Source organism: Macrotis lagotis, chromosome 2 (genome assembly GCF_037893015.1).
Source record: "Macrotis lagotis isolate mMagLag1 chromosome 2, bilby.v1.9.chrom.fasta, whole genome shotgun sequence".
NCBI lineage: Eukaryota > Metazoa > Chordata > Mammalia > Peramelemorphia > Peramelidae > Macrotis > Macrotis lagotis.
This window is the reverse complement of record NC_133659.1, coordinates 295,691,589-295,711,451: the sequence shown is the minus strand read 5'-3', so window position 1 is coordinate 295,711,451 and position 19,863 is coordinate 295,691,589. Positions and strand designations below refer to the sequence as shown.

At 34.5% G+C, this 19,863-nt stretch overlaps 1 protein-coding gene and 1 long non-coding RNA gene across 2 annotated transcripts in view; both read right to left on the bottom strand.

The window, feature by feature from the left end:
- Positions 1–19,863, bottom strand: part of PTPRQ (protein tyrosine phosphatase receptor type Q) — a 316,015-nt gene that overhangs the window by 114,229 nt on the left and 181,923 nt on the right. Inside the window, exon 25 of the mRNA XM_074221062.1 lies at positions 11,264–11,587. Coding sequence (XP_074077163.1) covers positions 11,264–11,587 — 324 coding nt within the window. The remainder of the gene's footprint in view (positions 1–11,263; positions 11,588–19,863) is intronic.
- LOC141515159 (uncharacterized) overlaps positions 15,406–19,863 on the bottom strand; it is a 32,920-nt gene continuing 28,462 nt past the window's right edge. The window contains exon 3 of the long non-coding RNA XR_012476230.1: positions 15,406–15,968. This is a non-coding gene — a long non-coding RNA (uncharacterized LOC141515159). The remainder of the gene's footprint in view (positions 15,969–19,863) is intronic.

Genomic DNA, 19,863 nt, shown 5'->3' with positions numbered 1-19,863 from the left:
TTTGGAACTAATAAACATCTTTGAAAGACTTTGTTTGCCTGGCTAGAAACTGTCACATATTGATTTAACATTGTTTGTGAAATGAGTCTAGTCAGTAATGGGCCAAGATATCACTATACCCTTTCTCTTATAAATCACAGCAATTTACTCAGTAGGAATGACCTATCCTTATTCTCTCATTCCCCTATAATCCAATCACTTCCTCTCATAAGCACTTTTCTCCTGGTTTTCACAATAATGCATTTTCTGTAACTAATAACCATCATTTCCTGATTATCATGCTTCTATCCTTGCACAGGAATGTGGATCTTATGTGGGTCAGGGTCAGCTTTCCCATCCATCTGTGTCCTGATGCTAAGACAGCAGTTAAGTGTGTCAGCTGAAAGGTGAGTCTGGATTGCCCATCATTTAACATAGCTCCTACACAAAGTTCAAATACCCCAAATCTATATCACTTTGACTGAGAATTGCCCAATTGTGAAGACTCCAGAATGATGGCACTTTGGCATTCAGTAGATTCCAAGTCTAATGGTCACTTTTACTTCTGTGAATTACTAGAATCTAATTTGATGTTGGAAAAATAAGACATCATTGTACCTATAGTACTAGTAAAAGAGGAGAATGTGGAAACACAACAGTAGTAGCAATAGTAGTAAAGAGAATAGTTCTAGTAAGAATAAGAAAAATAAGAACAGTGTAGAGACTTGTCCTGGAGCTATTTCTATATGAACTCCATGAAAAAAGAGGAGAAGAGAAAATGATAATGAAATTAATTCACATGCTCATGGTGCTTTGCAATTTTCAAAATACTTTAATCAACATCATCTCAGTTAATCCAAAGAAGTAAATAGGCAGTGGTGTGCTAGTAAACATTTAACAACCAGTTCTAGGTAGAAGGAGGAGTGGATATTTATTTGCATGGCACATAACTTAAATATACATTATTAACATTTTCTCCACAACATTTTTAAGTCTAGAAATCAATAAAATAATAAATCAAGTCTTTATTTGGAGTTAGGATTCTGAGGTATAAATGCTCACAATGATGAAAATTTAATAATTGACTCCAATGTCAACTCATGCTGGTTCCAGTATATTCTAGATTCAGGGCAATTATAGCATCATCATTCTACCTCCTTAATAGAAGAAACACTCAAGTTTTGGAGTGGCAAATTGACTTATTTAAGGTTATTGCTATTCAGTTATTTAAGTCATGTCTGACTCTTTGTGCCCTCATTTGGGCTTTTCTTGGCAGAGTTACTGGACTGGTTTTCCATTTCTTTCTCCAACTCATTTTACAGTTGAAATTGAGGCAAGCAGGGTGAAGGGTCACACAGATTTAAACTGAGGAAGATCAACCTTCCTGTTACCAATATTCTATCCATTATGCTTCCTATATCGAGCCAGTAAGTGGAGGACCCAGGACACAGGATTTGAATCCAGTATTTTTGGATCATGATATCTTTGACACAGAGGGTTGGGAGGTCAGAATCTTGCCTTTTTTAAAGACAATGTAAATATTAAAAATAAATGATTCGAAGCAACTCACCATAAAGAATACTTATATTTATTCAAGACCCAGCTCAGTTGTCACCTCTTACAATAAGTTTGTTTTTGATCCTTCCAATTGTTAGGGATCCCTCCTTTGAAATTCTTTTATGTTTATTTGCTATATAATTTGCAGTTATTTGTCTGTTTATATGTGACTACCCTTTAATTGAATCTAAGATGCTTCGAAGGCAGTGACTGCTGTGTTGGGTTTTTTTTTGTATCTACACATCTAATATTCATGTTTGATAGTCAACAACATTTATTAAACTCTTAAGTATATAAGAAGCATTTTGCTAAACTTTGGAAACCTGAAAAAAATATCCCTACAAAAATAACAAAATCACTTAATTAAATGCTTGTTGCATTGATTTATAGAAGGATTTGAACTTTATATAGCTCTATAATAAAAGTTCACTTATGAGTGCTTCTCACAAAGATGATCTCATAAGTAGCTTACTTTTTGTTTATTTTTTGATTCATTAAAATTAAATGCAAGGACCACTCTTGGATTATAGATTGTAGAATCCACTGAAATACAGGATCCCACTATCCTTCTTCTCCACAATTTTACAATCTTAGGTGATTCTGGTTCATTTTTATAAAGTTTCCCTAATGAGAGTTATTTTTGAACTTGGATGATTCCTTAGGATAAAAGGGCAGAATGATTCAGGAGAATAAAATGTCTCAAATTGTTCCTGGAAGTTCTGATGCCCTTGAGAATGTCATAATTTCCAAATATATTTGCTAATGGTATCATTCTCAACAGGTTTGATTTGGTATGGTAGAAAATTAGCTGACTTAAGAAGACCAGCATTCAAATCCTGGGTCTGTCACTTGATGCCTGCAAGACCCCCCTCCCCGCCTCAGTTTTCTCATCTGTAAAATGAAGGAATTGGACTAGATGACCTCTAAGGTCCCTTTTAGCATTAAATCTATGATCCTATGCTCTCATGACCTCTAAGGTCCCATTAAACTCTAAATCTAGGAACCTGTGAAAACCATGGTGATCAGGTGTCCCTTCCCTTTGTACATTGACTCCAAAGCTAATATAAGGGTTACATTTTTGTTATACAATGACTTCACCTTTCCTATCATTGTTAAAATTATAATTAAATGTGCTAATGGCAGATTTCTCAGCAGCATTACTAAAGAATGGAAATGAAATAAGCCTATTTAATCCTGTATGGTGTAAAATGAGCACTTTTCTGAATCATATAAAATGAATATCCAATTACTAAATTGGATTACAAATTACAAATCATATTTTGTTGCTAGCACAGTATCAGCACAAATAGATGTAAAACTTCAGACTTCAATTCTCAAATAAAAGTCAAAAATGGCATGAACATCAAATCTACATATAACCCAAAGCTGGAAGAGAAAGCTAATATCCTGGATAAAAGAATTAAGATAAAAATCTCCGCATTCTAGATTGATGGACTGAATCCAACAAGAAGGAATAAAGGATTAATGGAAAATCCTGCATTTAGATCCAAACAGCAATAACCACTACACAAATATAAGACAAGGCAAGTTCAGGTAGATAGTAATTTATTTGAAAAGGACTTGGGGGGGGGGGGGCAGCTAGGTGGTGCAGTAGTAGATAGAGCACCGGCCCTGGAGTCAGGAGGACCTGAGTTCATGTCTGGCCTCAGATACTTAATGCTGTGTAACTTTAGGCAAGTCACTAAACCCCTTTGCCTTGTAAAAACAAACAAACAAAAAGAAATGAAAAAAGGCTTGGGGTTTCTGATAATCTGAAAGTTCAAAAATCAGTGGTTTGGTGCATTGAAAAAAATTTTTAAAAAGCTATGGCAATTATGTTTCATAACCAGAAAGTAAGAGTTGATGGTACCCATGTACTGCACTCCAATCTATAGTTGGAATACTATATGAAGTGCAACTATGACATTTCAGGATGTACATGTGCATACTGGACCATTCCCAGAGGAAGATAACCATTAAAATGAGATAGGCTAGATAACACAAAACTGTTTCATAAGAAGAATGGTTGATGATGGATAGCATAGAATAGTACCATGACTCCAAGCTTCTAATATTTCAGGACCAGAGTTTGAAAGAAGAATGACTTCGTTCTGCTTAGACTCAGGGGATTTAAGGGACCTTATTCTGCTTAGACTCAGGGAATTAAGACCAATGGGTGAAAATTTACAGTGAGGCAACTTTGGGCTCAATAATTTTTAACTGTCCCAAAATAAATCAGGAAATTTCTGTAGGTAGTAAGGTCCTTTGCCAATGGGGTTTTTCAAGTGAAGGTTTGTGATGGATACTAAAGACAAGATTCATGCTCCAGGAAGGAGCTAAAAAAGATCTCTAAAGTCCCTGACAAGTGGAATTCTTTTTTTTTTCTTTCCCTTGCTCCCCCTTCCTTCCCTCATTCCTCCCTCCCTCCTTTCTTTCTTTCTTTCTTTCTTTCTTTCTTTCTTTCTTTCTTTCTTTCTTTCTTTCTTTCTTTCTTTCTTTCTCTCTCTCTTTCTTTTTCTTTCCTTTTTTTTCTTCCTTCTTTTCCTCCTTCCCCCCCTCAATCTCTCTTTGCCTTCTTCCTCCTCCCAACTCTCTTCTTTTCTTCCATTCTTCTCTCCCTTCTTCACTCTATTCTTTTTTCCTCCCCTGGCTTCTCTCTTCTCCCTCCTCCTAGAAATTCAATTGATGATGTAAATTCTCGGTAAGGAAACCTCCCTCTAGCAATGTAGTGCAACATCTCTCCTGCAACTTATAGTCTTAGAGAGTTGTCTGAGATCATTTGGTGGTTAAGAGATTCATTCAAGGTCATATGGTCAATAGATATTAAAGGTAGGATAGGAACCCACATTTTCCTACTTGGGACATCATTCTTGCTGTTATACCCTCCCCCCAAAATGGATGTTACTCTTCAGATAAATTACTGAAGGCATTAAAACTAGCTAGAAAAGAAACCACAATATATAAGCTATAATATAGGTGCTTCTGGGAAGGAACATTTTAGCAAAGGTAGAAATTTTAGAATTAACAGTGAATTCCTATAGGATGGTTCCATTTCTCCCTTCATTCCACCATTGGATTGGGAAGACATCCTCTCAGAATAGTTCTCTTAAGAGAAGTAAAGCCAAATCTTCTAGAATAATGTTAACCCACCCCCACCTAATTGCAGTTGTGCCAAAATAAGTTAATTCAATATTACCTTTAAGGGTTGGTTGTTTAGTAGATATGAAAAAATCCTGAATAAATCTAATAGTCATAAAAAGTAACTGTTCTAGGGAAATTGGGAGCTTGTGACCAATTGTAGATAGTATAACTGTGACCAAAGTATATTCAGTTTCCCTCTTTATTCCTCAGTGACCATTTATACACAATAAATCTTATTAATCACTGAGCAAAAGGAGTTAAGGTTTAGTAGATCTTTTGAAAAATGATTCTGTCATTGTTTCTTTTCTTTCAATCATCCAGGTGGCATCATGTAATTATAGTCCTTCTTTCATGGCATAAGGCAATGGCAGTCCTCCTTCCTCACTAGTTGGTTATGAGTACATAGTGGCTAGAGTCCTAGGTTAATCTGATATTACATTTAGTAATATCTCTTCTATAGTCCTTCTTTCTGATATTAGCAAAGTAATTATCAGTTCTGATGTGTACAGATTGGTAGGCTACCTTGTGAGATGAAATGTTTGGCAATGCCAAATTCTTTCTCAGGATTTAGCTATCAAAAAAGGGAGATTATCCAGCAGAGCAAATGGGCCCATAAAGGATAAAGAGCCTGAGCCCTTGGCTAGATCGTCAGAAGACACAAATCAAGAGTTCAGAAAATGCAAAGTCTAGGTTAAATAAATAATACTATGTAGAAATGTAAAAAATGTTGACTGATTGACAATTGACTACATTGTTCTGCAATCTGGTTCATGTTCCAATATTCCCTGTAGATTATAGTAAGAGTTATAAGATTATATGTGCACAGTAGTTATAAGAAATGTGACTATCTGCTTAAGTCTTATTAATGAAATTGTAGGAAATATCACTGTCTCATCAATGCATTGTCTTTTATATTTTTAATATTTCTTTTATGTTAAAAATTCCTGTCTAATACCTTATTTGTATTGCTGTTTTTATTTGTATTGTACAAAAGTATTCCTACCCTCTTTTAGTAAGACTTAAACATGGTCCAAACCAAAAGCTATTAAGAAAATCTTTCCCAGAGATACTCAGATAGGTTTACAGAATCTGAGTCTCCTTCTAGGTGGCCAAGCTCCTCACCCAACCCCTAAGGTGAACTGAACTTGGTCTGGACTCTGTAAAAGAATCTTGAGCAAAGAAAGGAGCCTGGATAGTCTTTTGGGATATGAACTGGTTATCAGTCTTAAAGTAGAAGGAAGGAACAAAAATTGTTTTGTACATTTCGTAATCTTAATATTTTTTCCACAATTGAAAAGGTATCACCGGTAGCTGCAAAGAAGAAAATAAATAAAAGGAAGAAATTTATGAATGGAATGGTTTTGTTTTATTGAGGTTGAGACAGTGGTAGAAAGGAATTATTGGGTGATTATAAAAACTTCATATTGTTTCTTGGTAGAGGACCTGAGTTCAAATCTAGAATCCAAAATGCTTTAGTTATATATGCTTTACCATACAAGTCACTTAACCTTACACTGTCTCAGTTTCTTCATTTGTAAAACATGGCAGTTAGACATGATAGTCTTCAAGGTCCCTTCCAGTTCTCAATCTACAAATCTATCATCCTATGGTCAGAGTCAAAGGCAAGAACCTTCCCAGAGGAATCAAAGGAAACTTGAATGAAGCATGAGAGATGAAATATGAGACTGGAAGGTTAGAGGTTCCACCTGACCCTAAGGAAATGTAATGCAACTGAGTTACAATTTGCTGGTGTTCTTTCCCCAAACTGAAAGCATGTTAGTTAACACCTTGTTCTGACCTAGTGACCAACCTCAGAATGCTTTGAACTAAAGGACATTCTAGTGTATGCCTTTTCTTCCTTCATAGAGAAAGGATTTTTGATCATCATGGGTAGACACAATGGTATTCAGGATCTGATTTTACCCATATCTTTAAAAATGTGATTGATGAACTGCCATTGAATGAATAGCTGAGTGGTTTCCCAAAATGACACAATTAAGCTCCTCTACAAATTAATACTTATCGCTCTTATTTATGGAGCTCTTCAAGGTTAGCAAAGGACTTACCATTCTATACCTCATCTATACCTAAGTAAAATAAGTACTACTACTACTACTACTACTACTACTACTACTTTATTATTATTATTATTATTATTATTATTATTATTATTATTATTATTATTATTAGCAGCAGCAGCAGCAGCAGCATCACCATCAGTATCATCACCATCATTCTTTTATAGCTGAGGAAAGTGAGGCTCCAGATCCACATTGCTAGAAAGTATCCAAGGGAGAATTGAGCTCAAGCCACCCTGTCCCAATACAGTCCTATATTGCCTCTTTTGGCCAGACTTTCAAAATGAGAATTGGTTTGTGCTGTAGTTTTCTTCTCTCCCTATAACATGATTATAATTGAATAGTGGCCTAGATTTAGAAATTATTCTTTCTTTATTCTCAGTTCCCAGATCATCTGGGAATTTTGATGCTACATGATCATGCAAATTAATATCCAACATATTTTACTTTATTTGTTCGTGTCAATTTTTGTCAGATTACTAAGACAAAATTGAGAAATGTTTATTATTTATTCTTCCAGTATTCTCAATAATTCTTGAGTTATTATGCACAAATTACATTATTATACACTTCATCCCAGATTTTTCAGATCATTAACTTAAAAAATGATAGCATAATTAGCAAAATAGAGAGCCTTATGGAAAATTTTAAGAGCTAGAAATGTAGCCTTTGAATAAGAAAGGATTCAGAAGTCTTACTGTGGCACTCACCATTCAATTATTTGGATGGCACCAGAATTAGGAAAAAAAATTAAAATAGGAATTTTTCCATAACAAATATTAAATGACAAAGGAAAAACATGACAGTGGGTAAAGATAAGGAGCATTTTTGTTAACTCTTTCCCTTCATAAGGGTTGTGAGCTATAGTAGAAATGAAGGGTATGTATGGGAACCTAGTTATGAGACCTCCCAGCTCTGCCAATGTGGAAGTCATTTAACAGTTTTCAACTAAGTTAATCATGGTACAGCAGGGTTCCCAGAGTAAACTATTTCCATGTCCAGAGGGGAGTAAGTAGAGACTTTGGGAGATTTGGCATCACATAATCGATTTCTCTGATTCTGAGATTCTCTTTCCTCATCTTTTATTATGCACTTGTTGGTTTAGTCCTTTCATTGTAATTTATCTTCAAAAATTAGCAATTTTCACCAGCATCACTTCCAGATCTCATCCTACTTAAAGCAAGTTTCTCATACAAAATAACTGACTAATAAGAATCATAAATTCATCAAGAATTTCATGTTTCTTTCCTCTGAATAAAATAATTTCCTAGAACTCTTTTGATATTGTCTCCATTTTTAGATCATAAAGCCACATTCCTTAGAAACTTCTTTGATGAGGAATGTTTTGTTGAATTTTTTTTACCCAACAGATGTTTGGGTAGTTAAAATTCCTCATGAGTATGGTATCCTGTGGCTTTCACAACCTAAGTGCTGCCCCAGGAGTTTCGTTGCTTGCTGTCTCCCAGTCCTGGTGGTCCATAGGAGACATGTATTAGATTTGTCCTTTCTTTCTGTACTCATTTTTAAACCCAAGCTCTTTAGGGATCTGTGCAGTTCCTAGGCATTACAAATAACGATTTCATGTTCTAGATAGATTGCTCAAATGCTATTTTGTTACATCATCCACTATAAGAAATTGCTTTTATAAAGGATGGCAAGTCATTAAAATAGACCTAAAATTCAGATTGCATAAAAATCTGCTACCCTTTGTTATTTGTGACAGGGAATTCTTACCATGTTGTTCTTAGGGAGGTGGGGAGGTTATGGCATGGGGAGCATAAATACTATCTATGAAAAAATGAAAAAGATAATAATCTAACCAACAGGAAAAAATTTCAACTTTATCTCATTTATCTGCATTGTGGAATGGAGGAAATAGGTTTTACCTCAACTAAATGATACTTCCATTTTCTATTCCATTTTGAAACAGTAGAAGCAGATTGGATGGGGAAGGTATGGGGACCTGTGCTCTGGACAGTGAGTCAGATGATGTTTTCCACAATTGACCATATGGTTCACTTAATATCTCCAAGTCTCAGTTTTCTCATCTCTAAAATGTGTCTAATAGCAATAATATTGACTACCTCACAGTAGTGTTGTGAAGGTCAAAAATATAGTTATCAGAAATGCAGTTCATAATCTGTTATTTTTATTTTCATTGAAATTAAGTATCTGTACAATAGATTTATAGTCTTTTCTTCCTGAATATACTGATTTAAATACGGAAAATGTGTTTCAAAAGTATTTCTATTATTTCAGATTTTTGTCCTATGATGACTTTACCATTGAAATTGAAGGGCCATGTAGTTTATTTATGTAAAAATTAGTCTTATCTAGTCAGCAGTCTATACAGTTTTCCAAAATCATGCTAATTTCTGGGCTATACAAATAGAGATCATTTCGAATTCCATATCTCTGCTGTTATCAGAAAGTTTATGTGTTGTCTGCATGCTATCCAAGGGACTGATCATACCCTTGACTTTGTTATCACCTAAAAGTATTCAGTCTTCTGTTTCAAAAACTACAAGATTCCTGAATCCAATAATCTTTTTTTTTTTTGGCAAGGTAATGGGGTTAATTGATTTGCACAAGATCACACAGCTAGATAATTAATTATTAAGTGTCTGATTCTGGATTTGAACTCCAGGGTCAGTGCTCTATTCACTGCAACACCTAGCTGACCCTCCAATCATCACTTTTATCATTACATTTCTACCTATTTCTTCTCTCAAAACTTAATTTCATCCTTCACATGACCTCCAATTCCTCTCCTCTTCAGGGCTTTCCCACTGTCCCTTCGCTCACTATACTTTCCCTTGCTTCTCAATCTTGACCATTTGGTGAATTAGCACAACTTTAAACTATCTTCAACTCTGAAATTCCTTATCCCTTTGTTCTGCCTCTGCTCTTAAAGAATTAATTATATTGCCTATGACAATGACTCCCAGATCTACTTTTTCCAGTCCTAATCTCACTCCTGGATTCCAGGTTCCACTTTCAACAACTGCCCATATATTATGAATTGAATTCTTTGTAGACATCTCAAACCTGATATTTCCAAAATAGGGCATATATTTTTCCCCTAAAAAGCATATCTTTTCCAAACTTCCCGATATTTTCAAGGACATAGTATGTCTTTTTCCAAGCTTTGTTCCAATCACAATTATTCACTTTCTTTGCTCTTTTCTTCCCTTCCCTTAGTTGCTGAACTTCTGGTATAATCTGTCTTTTCAATAAAACATCCACAATCCTTTTGAAGGCTCTCATCACCTCTTATCTCTATTGCTGTAATAGCCTTTGAATTGGTCTCCCTGTCTCCACTCTTTCTCTTCTCTATTTCTCTATTCCATATGACCACCAAAGTTTTCCTAAACACAAGTCTGACTGCATCATCTCCCTACTCAATAAACCAGTGGTGCCCTATTATTTTAAAAACCCAATATAAATTATTCTTCATTATTTAGAGTTCTTAAAAAACTCACTTCTTCCCATTGCTTATCTGTGTGTATATACATATATATATCTTATATACATATATACATATGTGTATAGACATGTATAAAAGTCACTCTCCTCAATACATTATATGATCCATCCTCCTTTATTATTCCTGACATGAAACTCCATGTCCCATCACCATGCCTTTGTGCTAGCCTTCTTCCATGTCTGACATGCAATCCCTACTCAGTTCCCCCCATGAGAATTCCTACCTTACTTCAAGATAACCAAATATCATTTTCTCCAACAACATTTTCCTGGTTTCTTCCCTAACCCAACCCACCCCCAAGAACTTTCCTTTAATAAAAAGGTTGTGATTTGCAAAAGGTCATAAGTAAACATACATGTCTGAAGTATAATTTGAATTTAGGTCTTTCTGACTTCCTCTCCAGCCCACTAACCACAACACAAGTTTGGTCAGACTCAAATAGAAACAGATCCCTGCTGCTGCACATTGACTTGGAATGCCCCAAAATAACAGTGTCTTTGTTGTATTGTACTTTTTATTTATATTTCTCAATTCCATTTTAATCTAGTTTTGATTGCATCTGGGAGTTTTTTCCAAGTCAGGAGTTTGACAACATTTTTAGCACAATCATCATGCTTCCTCTCCCAATTCATACTATGTATAAGCATATATGCAGTATGAATTTTGATGAATGAGGGTTGGTGATCGAGATAGCAAAACTTCTTAAAAAATAAGAGTAGTTTATATGGATTGAACTATAATGACTTCTTCTTTAAGCATGCACAGATATTTCCTGTACAATTTTAATTCAAGAAAGAATAAGAATGACTTTCTTGATAGGTTAAGATCAAAAGTCTTCTATTAGGCTGTAGAGTCGGAATTACTCCTGACTTGTGCTGCTGAGAAAGAATTGTAAAAATATACAAAAATATGGGTGAAATGCTTATATTTTAAACAGAGGATATACCCAACATTTTTGAAAAGCTGCCTAAAATAGATGCTAACATGAAAATATTATAGCATTACCCAAACCTTTACTTACGACCAGAGAGAGTTTTTGTGGAAATCCAATTTGAAGTATTGCCATAGCCGGCATTGGTACTAGCAGCTACCTGGAATCGGTACCATCGGAATTTCTTCAATCCATGTATGGTCTCCTCAAGAAGGTCAGATTCATACAGGTAGTGGTTTTGGTTTTGTTCAATGCAGTCCTCAGGATCCCAGTCTTGGCATTGTGGCGATCTTAGTTGGATAGTTATCTTATAGTTTCGAAAGTAGCCAAGGATAGCATCCGGGGTTACCCATGTCAAAGTCACACTAGTTGATTGGACATCAGATAAAGTAACATTTCTGGGAGCACTGGGAACTAAGAATTAAAGAGGGAAAAAATTACTAAGTCATTTGAATCATGAAACATTTTTTAATATGACAAAATCAAATTAATTTAAAAAATCAAATGGTTATAAATTAAAATGAAGGGACATGTTCAGGAGGTTGAGATTCAGAGATTTTCCTAAGTTTGTCATTTGGTATTTTAGTGGTTCCATGATGGTGTCAATGTGTCTATTCATCTCAGTAGAGCAGATCAAATTCATTCACATCTTCCCCTTTGAGAGATAATTCATTATATCTGACTTAAAATGAACTTAGTCCTCCTTATTTATCATTTCTCATAAGATGAAAAGTTTTTTAGATAGTAAAAACAAATGAAGAAGAAACAAGATCCAAAGAAAGAGCAGCTACTGAGGCTAAAATGAATTCTTCATTTATATTGAAACAGGGATGACAACATTGAAATGAGAGAATTCATCATATCAACTTACAGTATTATTAAATGTTATCATTGTGCCAAATTATTAATAGACCCAAGTTTAAAATCAGGGTTTTAAGGAGATTCTTCAGGGTTTTATCAGGAAAAAGAGTAGAAAATTAAGATGCTGTGAATTGAATTATCTTTTTAAACATTTGGAAATGATCTGTTTTCTGGCAAAAGCGGCAAAAATCTCATAATCAAATATATCTCACCAAGCAACCTTATGAAGACACAAAATTTTCATTTTCTGAATATGACCTTATTGATTCTTATATTTCAATGCAATGAAAGATATAAACACATTTCATCAAATATTTGTAGGAAATATATTCCTGCTTTAAGTAGTGAATGTAATTTAAAATAAGAAAAAGTTACAAGAGGATGATTACTAAGAGAATCTAAGATAAATTTTTATAGCTAGGCTCCTGTAGATGTGAAAGTAAATCATTATTACTAGAAATATATGGAAATTTTATATCTCATCTAATCCTTTAAACATGTGATTTTGTCTTTTATCAAATATTTTCTTACAAAACCAGGAACTGACCCTATACAGCTTTTTGGAGTTGGTCAGTTAGATTCCCTATGTCTCTAAAAAGAATTTTACTCTAATCTTTTGATTTTATATTATCTTTAATTCCCAGTCTCTCTCTCTCTCTCTCTCTCTCTCTCTCTCTCTCTCTCTCTCTCTCTCTCTCTCTCTCTCTCTCTCTCTCCCTCCCTCCCTCCCTCCCTCCCTCCTCACTCTCCTCACTCTCCCAAGCCAAAATAAGAAAGCAGGAGAAGGGGGAAGAGCCCTCACTTAAATCCAGATAATATATTTCAACATAAACAATAATTTTACAAATAGTTCCCAACCTTTTAAAAGAAAGGAGGGAGAGGAAATTCTGGAAAAATAGTAGAGTTGGTCAGAAAATTCCAAACTTTCCTATACCACGTCCAAAAATATCTCAGGATGAAAAAAGAGAAGCAAAAAAATATGTTGCAGCAGAACAATGGTCCTTCTGGAATGGCTAGGGAAGATCTGAAGAAAGATGCCAGGACAAAGGTTCTGATGGCTGAGTGGAGTGCTAACCTCCATGAAACCTTCCTGAAACAATAAGAGTTAAATACTAGAGGTACCAGGTTGGAAGATAGTGGGGTGACTGAGTTAGAGAAGAGAGGGAACCTCTGCTGGTAAAGGACATCTCGTCCAGCTGTGCAGGTAAGATGAAGCTCTAGGCAAGAAGAAACCAGCTTTCACCTGGTGAGTCTGGTGAGGCATAGGGATTCTACTGGCTGTTGACACTTACAGGAGAACTGAGTTCTTGGTTCTGGCCCCAGGTCAGAGGGAAGAAATGAAGAAAATTTCAGAGGGTTCTCAGGGAGTAAGATCATTTCCAGCACAGTGTGCAGAGGGACTCCAGCTGTGACTTGGAGGGGGAAAGGATGGTAGAGGCTGGGTCCAAGACAAAGTTCCTGAGGTCAGAGTTATCACCCTCCACACTATAGGACTTGGGCTGAATATAAGAAAAAGCTGCTAAAAAATTTTTTAAATGAGCAGGCAAAGGAGAAAGAACCAACCCATAGATAATTATAATAGGAATAGAGAAGAATGGAGTTCAACTTCAGAGGAAAATGCTGAAGGAAAAAAAGCCTCTTCTGTACCAAAGGGTAACAACAAATACCTCCTCAAAAAGAATTTGTAAAGGAACTCTAAAAAGACTTGAATTCAAATAAGAGAATTTGAGGAACAACTAAAAAAGAAAATAAGTACAATCCAAGAAAAACAATTATGAAAAGAAAGTAGATTAATTGGAAAAGGAAACCCAGAAATTTAAGGGGAAAATGATGCTTTGAAAATTAGAATGGAGCAAGGGGAAATCAGTGACATTATAAGAATTGAAGAAATATTGAAACAACATATAAAATGAAAAAATAGAAGAGAAGGTGAAACACCTCAAAAATAAGAATAATTGGATTGCTTGAAAGCTATGATTAAAAAAAAAATAACCTTGATACCATAAGAAATAATTAAAGAAAATTGTCTTGAAGTGTTAGAACAAGAGCAGAAAATAGAATTAGAAAAAATTGGCTAATCACCATGTGAAAGAGATACTAGGAGGAAACTTTTCCCTAAATTCCAAACCCTCCCAGATTAAGGAGAAAATATTAAGAGCAACAAGAGAAAGTAATACAAATCTGGGGGAACTATTAGAGTTAAGACCTAGCACTGGTTACTTTAAAAGACCAAGGTCTTGGAACACAACATATCAAAGAGCAAAAGAATTAATATATTACCAAAAAGATCATAACCAAAAAAGTTAAGCATGATCCGATTTAAAAAAATGGATATTCAAGGAACTGCCAAAATTATGAATTTGTTGCAAAGAATTAGAAAATTTCATATACAAGAACCAAAAGAAATATAAGGTAAACATTTATATCTTCTATTTTATATTTACTCCCAAAGAGTAAAATCAAATGGTCATAATGAAGTGTGAGAAGAATTGATGCAGAGGAATTAAATGGGGAAGGAGAGCTGATAGTTCTGGAAACTTACTCTCATAGGGAATGGGTTAAAGAGGGACCCCCCCCACACACACACACACATATGCATATACATAGCTTTAAAATCCTTCTCAATTCAGAAAGGATGGGTAATGAGTTAGAGGGTAAGGAAATAAGATAAAAGAGTTTATAGATGAGTGTGCAGATTAATGGGAAGGAGTATAGAAGGATTTGTAAAGGAGTGATTCTTTAAAAGGCAGTTGATTAAGAATTGGGGGGTAAGGTAGTGAGTAGAAGTAGAGGAGTGAGGAGGGGTGCTTGCTTTCAGGAAATGTCATAAAAATGAGAGATACAAATCAAATATATGTGTGTGTTATATTTTTATGTATACATAAGTGTGAAAATATATAGGAATGTATATATATATGTGTTTGTGTATAAATATATATGTGTGTTTATATAAATATGTGAATATATGTATATATATATATATATATATATATATACATATGTGAATGTGTGTGTGTGTGTATGTGTGTAATCAATCTTAATTATAGCTATCCTGGAGGGAAGGGGAGGAAAAAAATGTAAGCAGTGCACAGTAGAAAAAAGAAGAAAATTGACAAGGAAGTAAAGGAAAGATAAACAATTTTGAACACATTATTTAATATTTATTATATAAGTGTTCCTGAAATTGAAATTTATTATTTTATATTCTGATTTTTCTCTTATGTTTTGCTGTGCATACATGATATTTGTGTTTTTTTAACTTGTAAAAATGGAAAGAAGGGAGCAATTTACTTTTTTATTTATTTTGAGTTTTACACTTTTCCCCCTAATCTTACTTCCCCCCCACCCCCCACAGAAGGCAATTTCCCAGTCTTTACATTGTTTCCATGATATACATTGATCCAGATTGGATATGATGAGAGAAAAATCATATCCTTAAGGAAGAAACATAAAGTATAAGAGATAGCAAGATCAGACAATAAGATATCAAGGTTTTTTCCTGAATTAAAGGTTATAGTCCTTGGTCTTTGTTTAAACTCCACACTTCTTTCTCTGGATACAGATGGTATTCTACATTGCAGACAGCCCCAAATTGTCCCTGATTGTTGCACTGATGGAATGAGTGAGTCCATCAAGATTGATCATTGCCACCATGTTACTGGTAGGATGGACAATGTTTTTCTGGTTCTGCCCAATTTACTCAGCATCAGTTCATGCAAATCAGGAGGGAACATTTCAAAATCTCTTCTTTGGGATCAAAATTAGTTCCATTAGTTATTATTGATTGTGTCATTTTTCGTTGTTCTTCTCAATGAACATGTTCTCACTTATTTTGTTGCAGTCATGTATTTTGTATTCCTGGCTCTTCTTACTTCACTTTGATCACACAGCTTATATATCCCGTGCCTCTCTGCATTCTTCATATCTATGATTTCTTATGGTACAAAATAATGTATATCAGGTAAAATAATATTTCATCACACTCATGTGCAATAAATTGTTTAATCAACTTCCATTTAAATGATTTTACTTCCTCCCCCCAATTATTTGCTACTACAAAAACTGCTCATAGAGATATGTCATTGGGGAAGGAGCCTTAATGCTATTGATCTCTGGGGCCAAAGAATATGGACATTTTATAGACTCCATATATATATATATGAAAGACTTGCTGTATCTTGCCCTGAACAGACATAATCTCTGCAGATATACATCTTTTCTTCGAACCTCTGGATTTATGGGGAAAGATAAAATAAAGGAAATCAACCAATGAATAAAATCCTTCTTCCAAAGTATATACTCACTGAAACTATGAAACATAAGGAACAGGGTTCCAAAAAAACTCCCAGTAAGTTTAGAAAGCATCTTTAAAAAATATCACCAAGACATTAATTATCAAACTGAACTAATAGTATCACAATATATATGTTATTAGCTACTGAAAAGATTAAAATAAAGACACTTTATAAAATAATATAGGACATATTTGGTATAGTGGTTAATTATCTTTGTTTGACCTAGATCTATTTTATAACTGTCAATGATTACATCAGTTTCAGTCAATGTTTCCTATATTTATGCAGATACTTTCTTCATAACTTTTTCTTCCTGAAACTGTGATTTTATTGCTATAGGGAATTATGGGTCTAAATATTTCTCCTACAGTGCAAATCAATAATTAGTCTGCAAGTTGGAGCCTTAGAGACTTGCCCAGGACACTGAGAGTTTATGGGATTTGCCCATAATCCCATAGCAGTATCTGTATCAGTTGCAGAATGTGAAGTCTTCTAAGAGTCCAAAGTTCATTCTCTATCTGCTAGGCAATATTATATCTTATATTTAATGCAAACCTTAATTTTTATATAAGGATTAGATTTCATTATTCTTCTTTTATTCAGTAATTGCATTTATGGAAAGTGGAAAAAAGATGATCTCCATCAGTTTGGGGTGAGGTTTTATGTTCTTTTACTTTTAGCCTTAGTATTTTTTTAATGGTTTACAATAAGCCAGGGTTGGATGAGATCTGGCTTCACATAAATATATCTCTGTCTTCATTTGCGCTCCTAAATTTCTGGAAGAAATTTTAAATCCATACAAACAATATAAAGAATTCAGACCATGAAGTTGAATGACTATGTGGATAAAAGGAGATCCTGTATGTAAGTACTCCCTCACAAATCCCCCTGTTCAAAAAAAGTAATACTAACACTATCCCAGAATTGTTATTAAAGAAAACTTGAAAATAAATGGTGACTATATTTATTCATCTATTATTCATCGCTAAATTCTGTAGGGATTACAAAAGTGGTTATTATGGTCACCATCATAATATTGCTATTAAACTTGATATTATAACATTTTAGTTTTTCCCCGCTGCACTCTCTTTCTGGGGACGGGATATCATTTTAAAATTGTGTTCCCTATCACCTTGTTAGAATAGAATCTTACACATTATCAATCCTCAACAGTCACAGCTTAACATTCCCAACTTCTAAAATTCATCTTCACTTTCACCTGGTCAACCATGCACATTCCTGGCTGTGCACAGTCAAGAAAAAAGTGAAAGGCACAATTTATACAAATTTGTGGCACAGTTGGCATCTTATTAGGTGTTTCACTTGTCTTGGTCACCCCACCATCATTGTAAATGTTTCCATGCATTCATTGTCAGCGTATAATGAGACCTCACCAGTCTTGGCATCTTTCGAGCATGGACACTAAAGTCGAGCCACCTCTCCCTTGGTTTTCAGAAGGCAGCAAAATAGAGAGAGTTTAACAGTATAATAGTATTGTCTAAAATATTTTCATTGAAATATTATGACTGAAATATTAGAATTCTAGGGAGTTACAAGTGAGAAAAATGTTTTGCACTTTAACAGTTTTATTTTGTATACTGCATTTAATAGATTATTTCATAGTTATTGTGTTAGCAAAAGTACATATTATCAGAATTAATGTTTTGTTATTAAAATGTGTGCAGAAGAGTGTATTTTCAGTAATCTCTAGTGGAAAATTTCAGTTTTTATTGGTTGCATAAATTTAAATCCCAATTTTTCATAAGTTTAATGAATAAATATTCATGTGGTTCTTTTGGCTTTTATTCCATTTTCTGGGAATGTTACCCTTGCAAAAGACTACATGAAATATCTATGCTTTTGTCCATATGGGAATAATCCTTGTACAATATCAAACTTGACTCTTAATATGAGTATCACAGAATCACAAAAAAAATTCAAAATTAGAAGAGATCTCAGCAGTCATCTAGCCCAACTTATACTATGCACCTGACCAGTGATCATCCAGTGTTTGAATACTGCTACCCAAAAGGAAGCCAATACCACTCAAGGTAACCCATATGTCAGGGCCAGCATGTGTTGAAAAAGAGCAGAACCCCATGGGGAAGCTCCCTATGCCACAGGTCCCACTTCAATCATTTTTTAAAAATGTTTCCTCCATGTGTTTGTCAAAATTTATCTCTGGAACTTTTACTCATTGCTCATAGTTTTTCCCTTTGGAGTCAAATAGACCAAGTCTAATGTTTCTTCAAAATGACAGTCCTTCATATACTTGAAGATTGGTTATTCTGTCCCCCAGAATCTTTTCTTTTCCAGGGTGAAGATTATCAGTTTTTTCCACTGTTTCTCTTATGCCATGTGTCTTCACTAGCATGGACATTCATCATTCTAGAGCCCTGAACTAAACACCATCCTCCAGATATAATCTTATGGTCTGAAGAGAGAAAAACACAGGAATCCTATCATCTTCTACAGCTGGGGATACAGTGGATAGAGCACTGGGACTGGAATCAGCAAAACCTGAGTTCCAATTCAGCCTCAAATAGCTAATAGCTGTGGGACTCTGGATCTTCTACATAACTCAGTTTTCTCAACCCTAAAATGTGGATGAAATATCACCTTTATCTCAGGATTGTTGAGAGGAAAAGATAAGAAAATATTTGTAAAGTGATTGCAAATCCTGAGGTGCTATTTAGATCCTAGCTATGATTATTATTAGATGTCATGAATTTCTTTATAGAGAATAAGATAAAAATTGTCTTTTCAGCTGCCATATCAAACTGTTGACTGCCACTGAGCTTAGTTTTCACTAATTCTTTCAAAATTTTTTCACACGAAATTATTAAGTATAATTGATATTTGATATTTAATGATATTTTCCCTATCTAGTATATGTGAAGTCAGTCTTTAGACCTCAGGAAAGACATATTTATGCTTCTTAGATTTCCTTTTCTTAAATCTTGCCAATGTTCTAGCTTGTCTAGATATTTTAGGATCCTAATTTTATATGAGGATAAATCTTACTTTGGAAGTAATATGTCAAACAAGGGATTTGAACTTTGACTTTCCTGAGAGAGAGAGAGAGAGAGAGAGAGAGAGAGAGAGAGAGAGAGAGAGCGTATAGATATATAGATAAATATGTCCACACATACATACATGTATATATATATGTATGTGTATAAGCATATATAGAAGCAGTCATAGATCCATAGAAAGCATAGATAGAAGATAGATAGATGCATCATACAAACATACAACATTTGTCCTTTGCTTATACTATATTAGGTACTGTCCTAAGCCCTGGGAATACAAATTCAAACTAACTAAAAAGATAGCCTCAACCTTTCAGGAGCTTACATGTTAATGGAGGAAGACAATTCATAAAAAGGAAGCTGAAGATGTCTTGGGGGAGAAGGGGAAGGTAATCATAGATGGAGAAGTCCAGGGCATCATGAGCTAAACCAGATTTGAGGTAAGCTTGACTGGCTTAGGTGCTTACTCAAATGAAGAAAGAAGTCTTATATTCGGATTCCC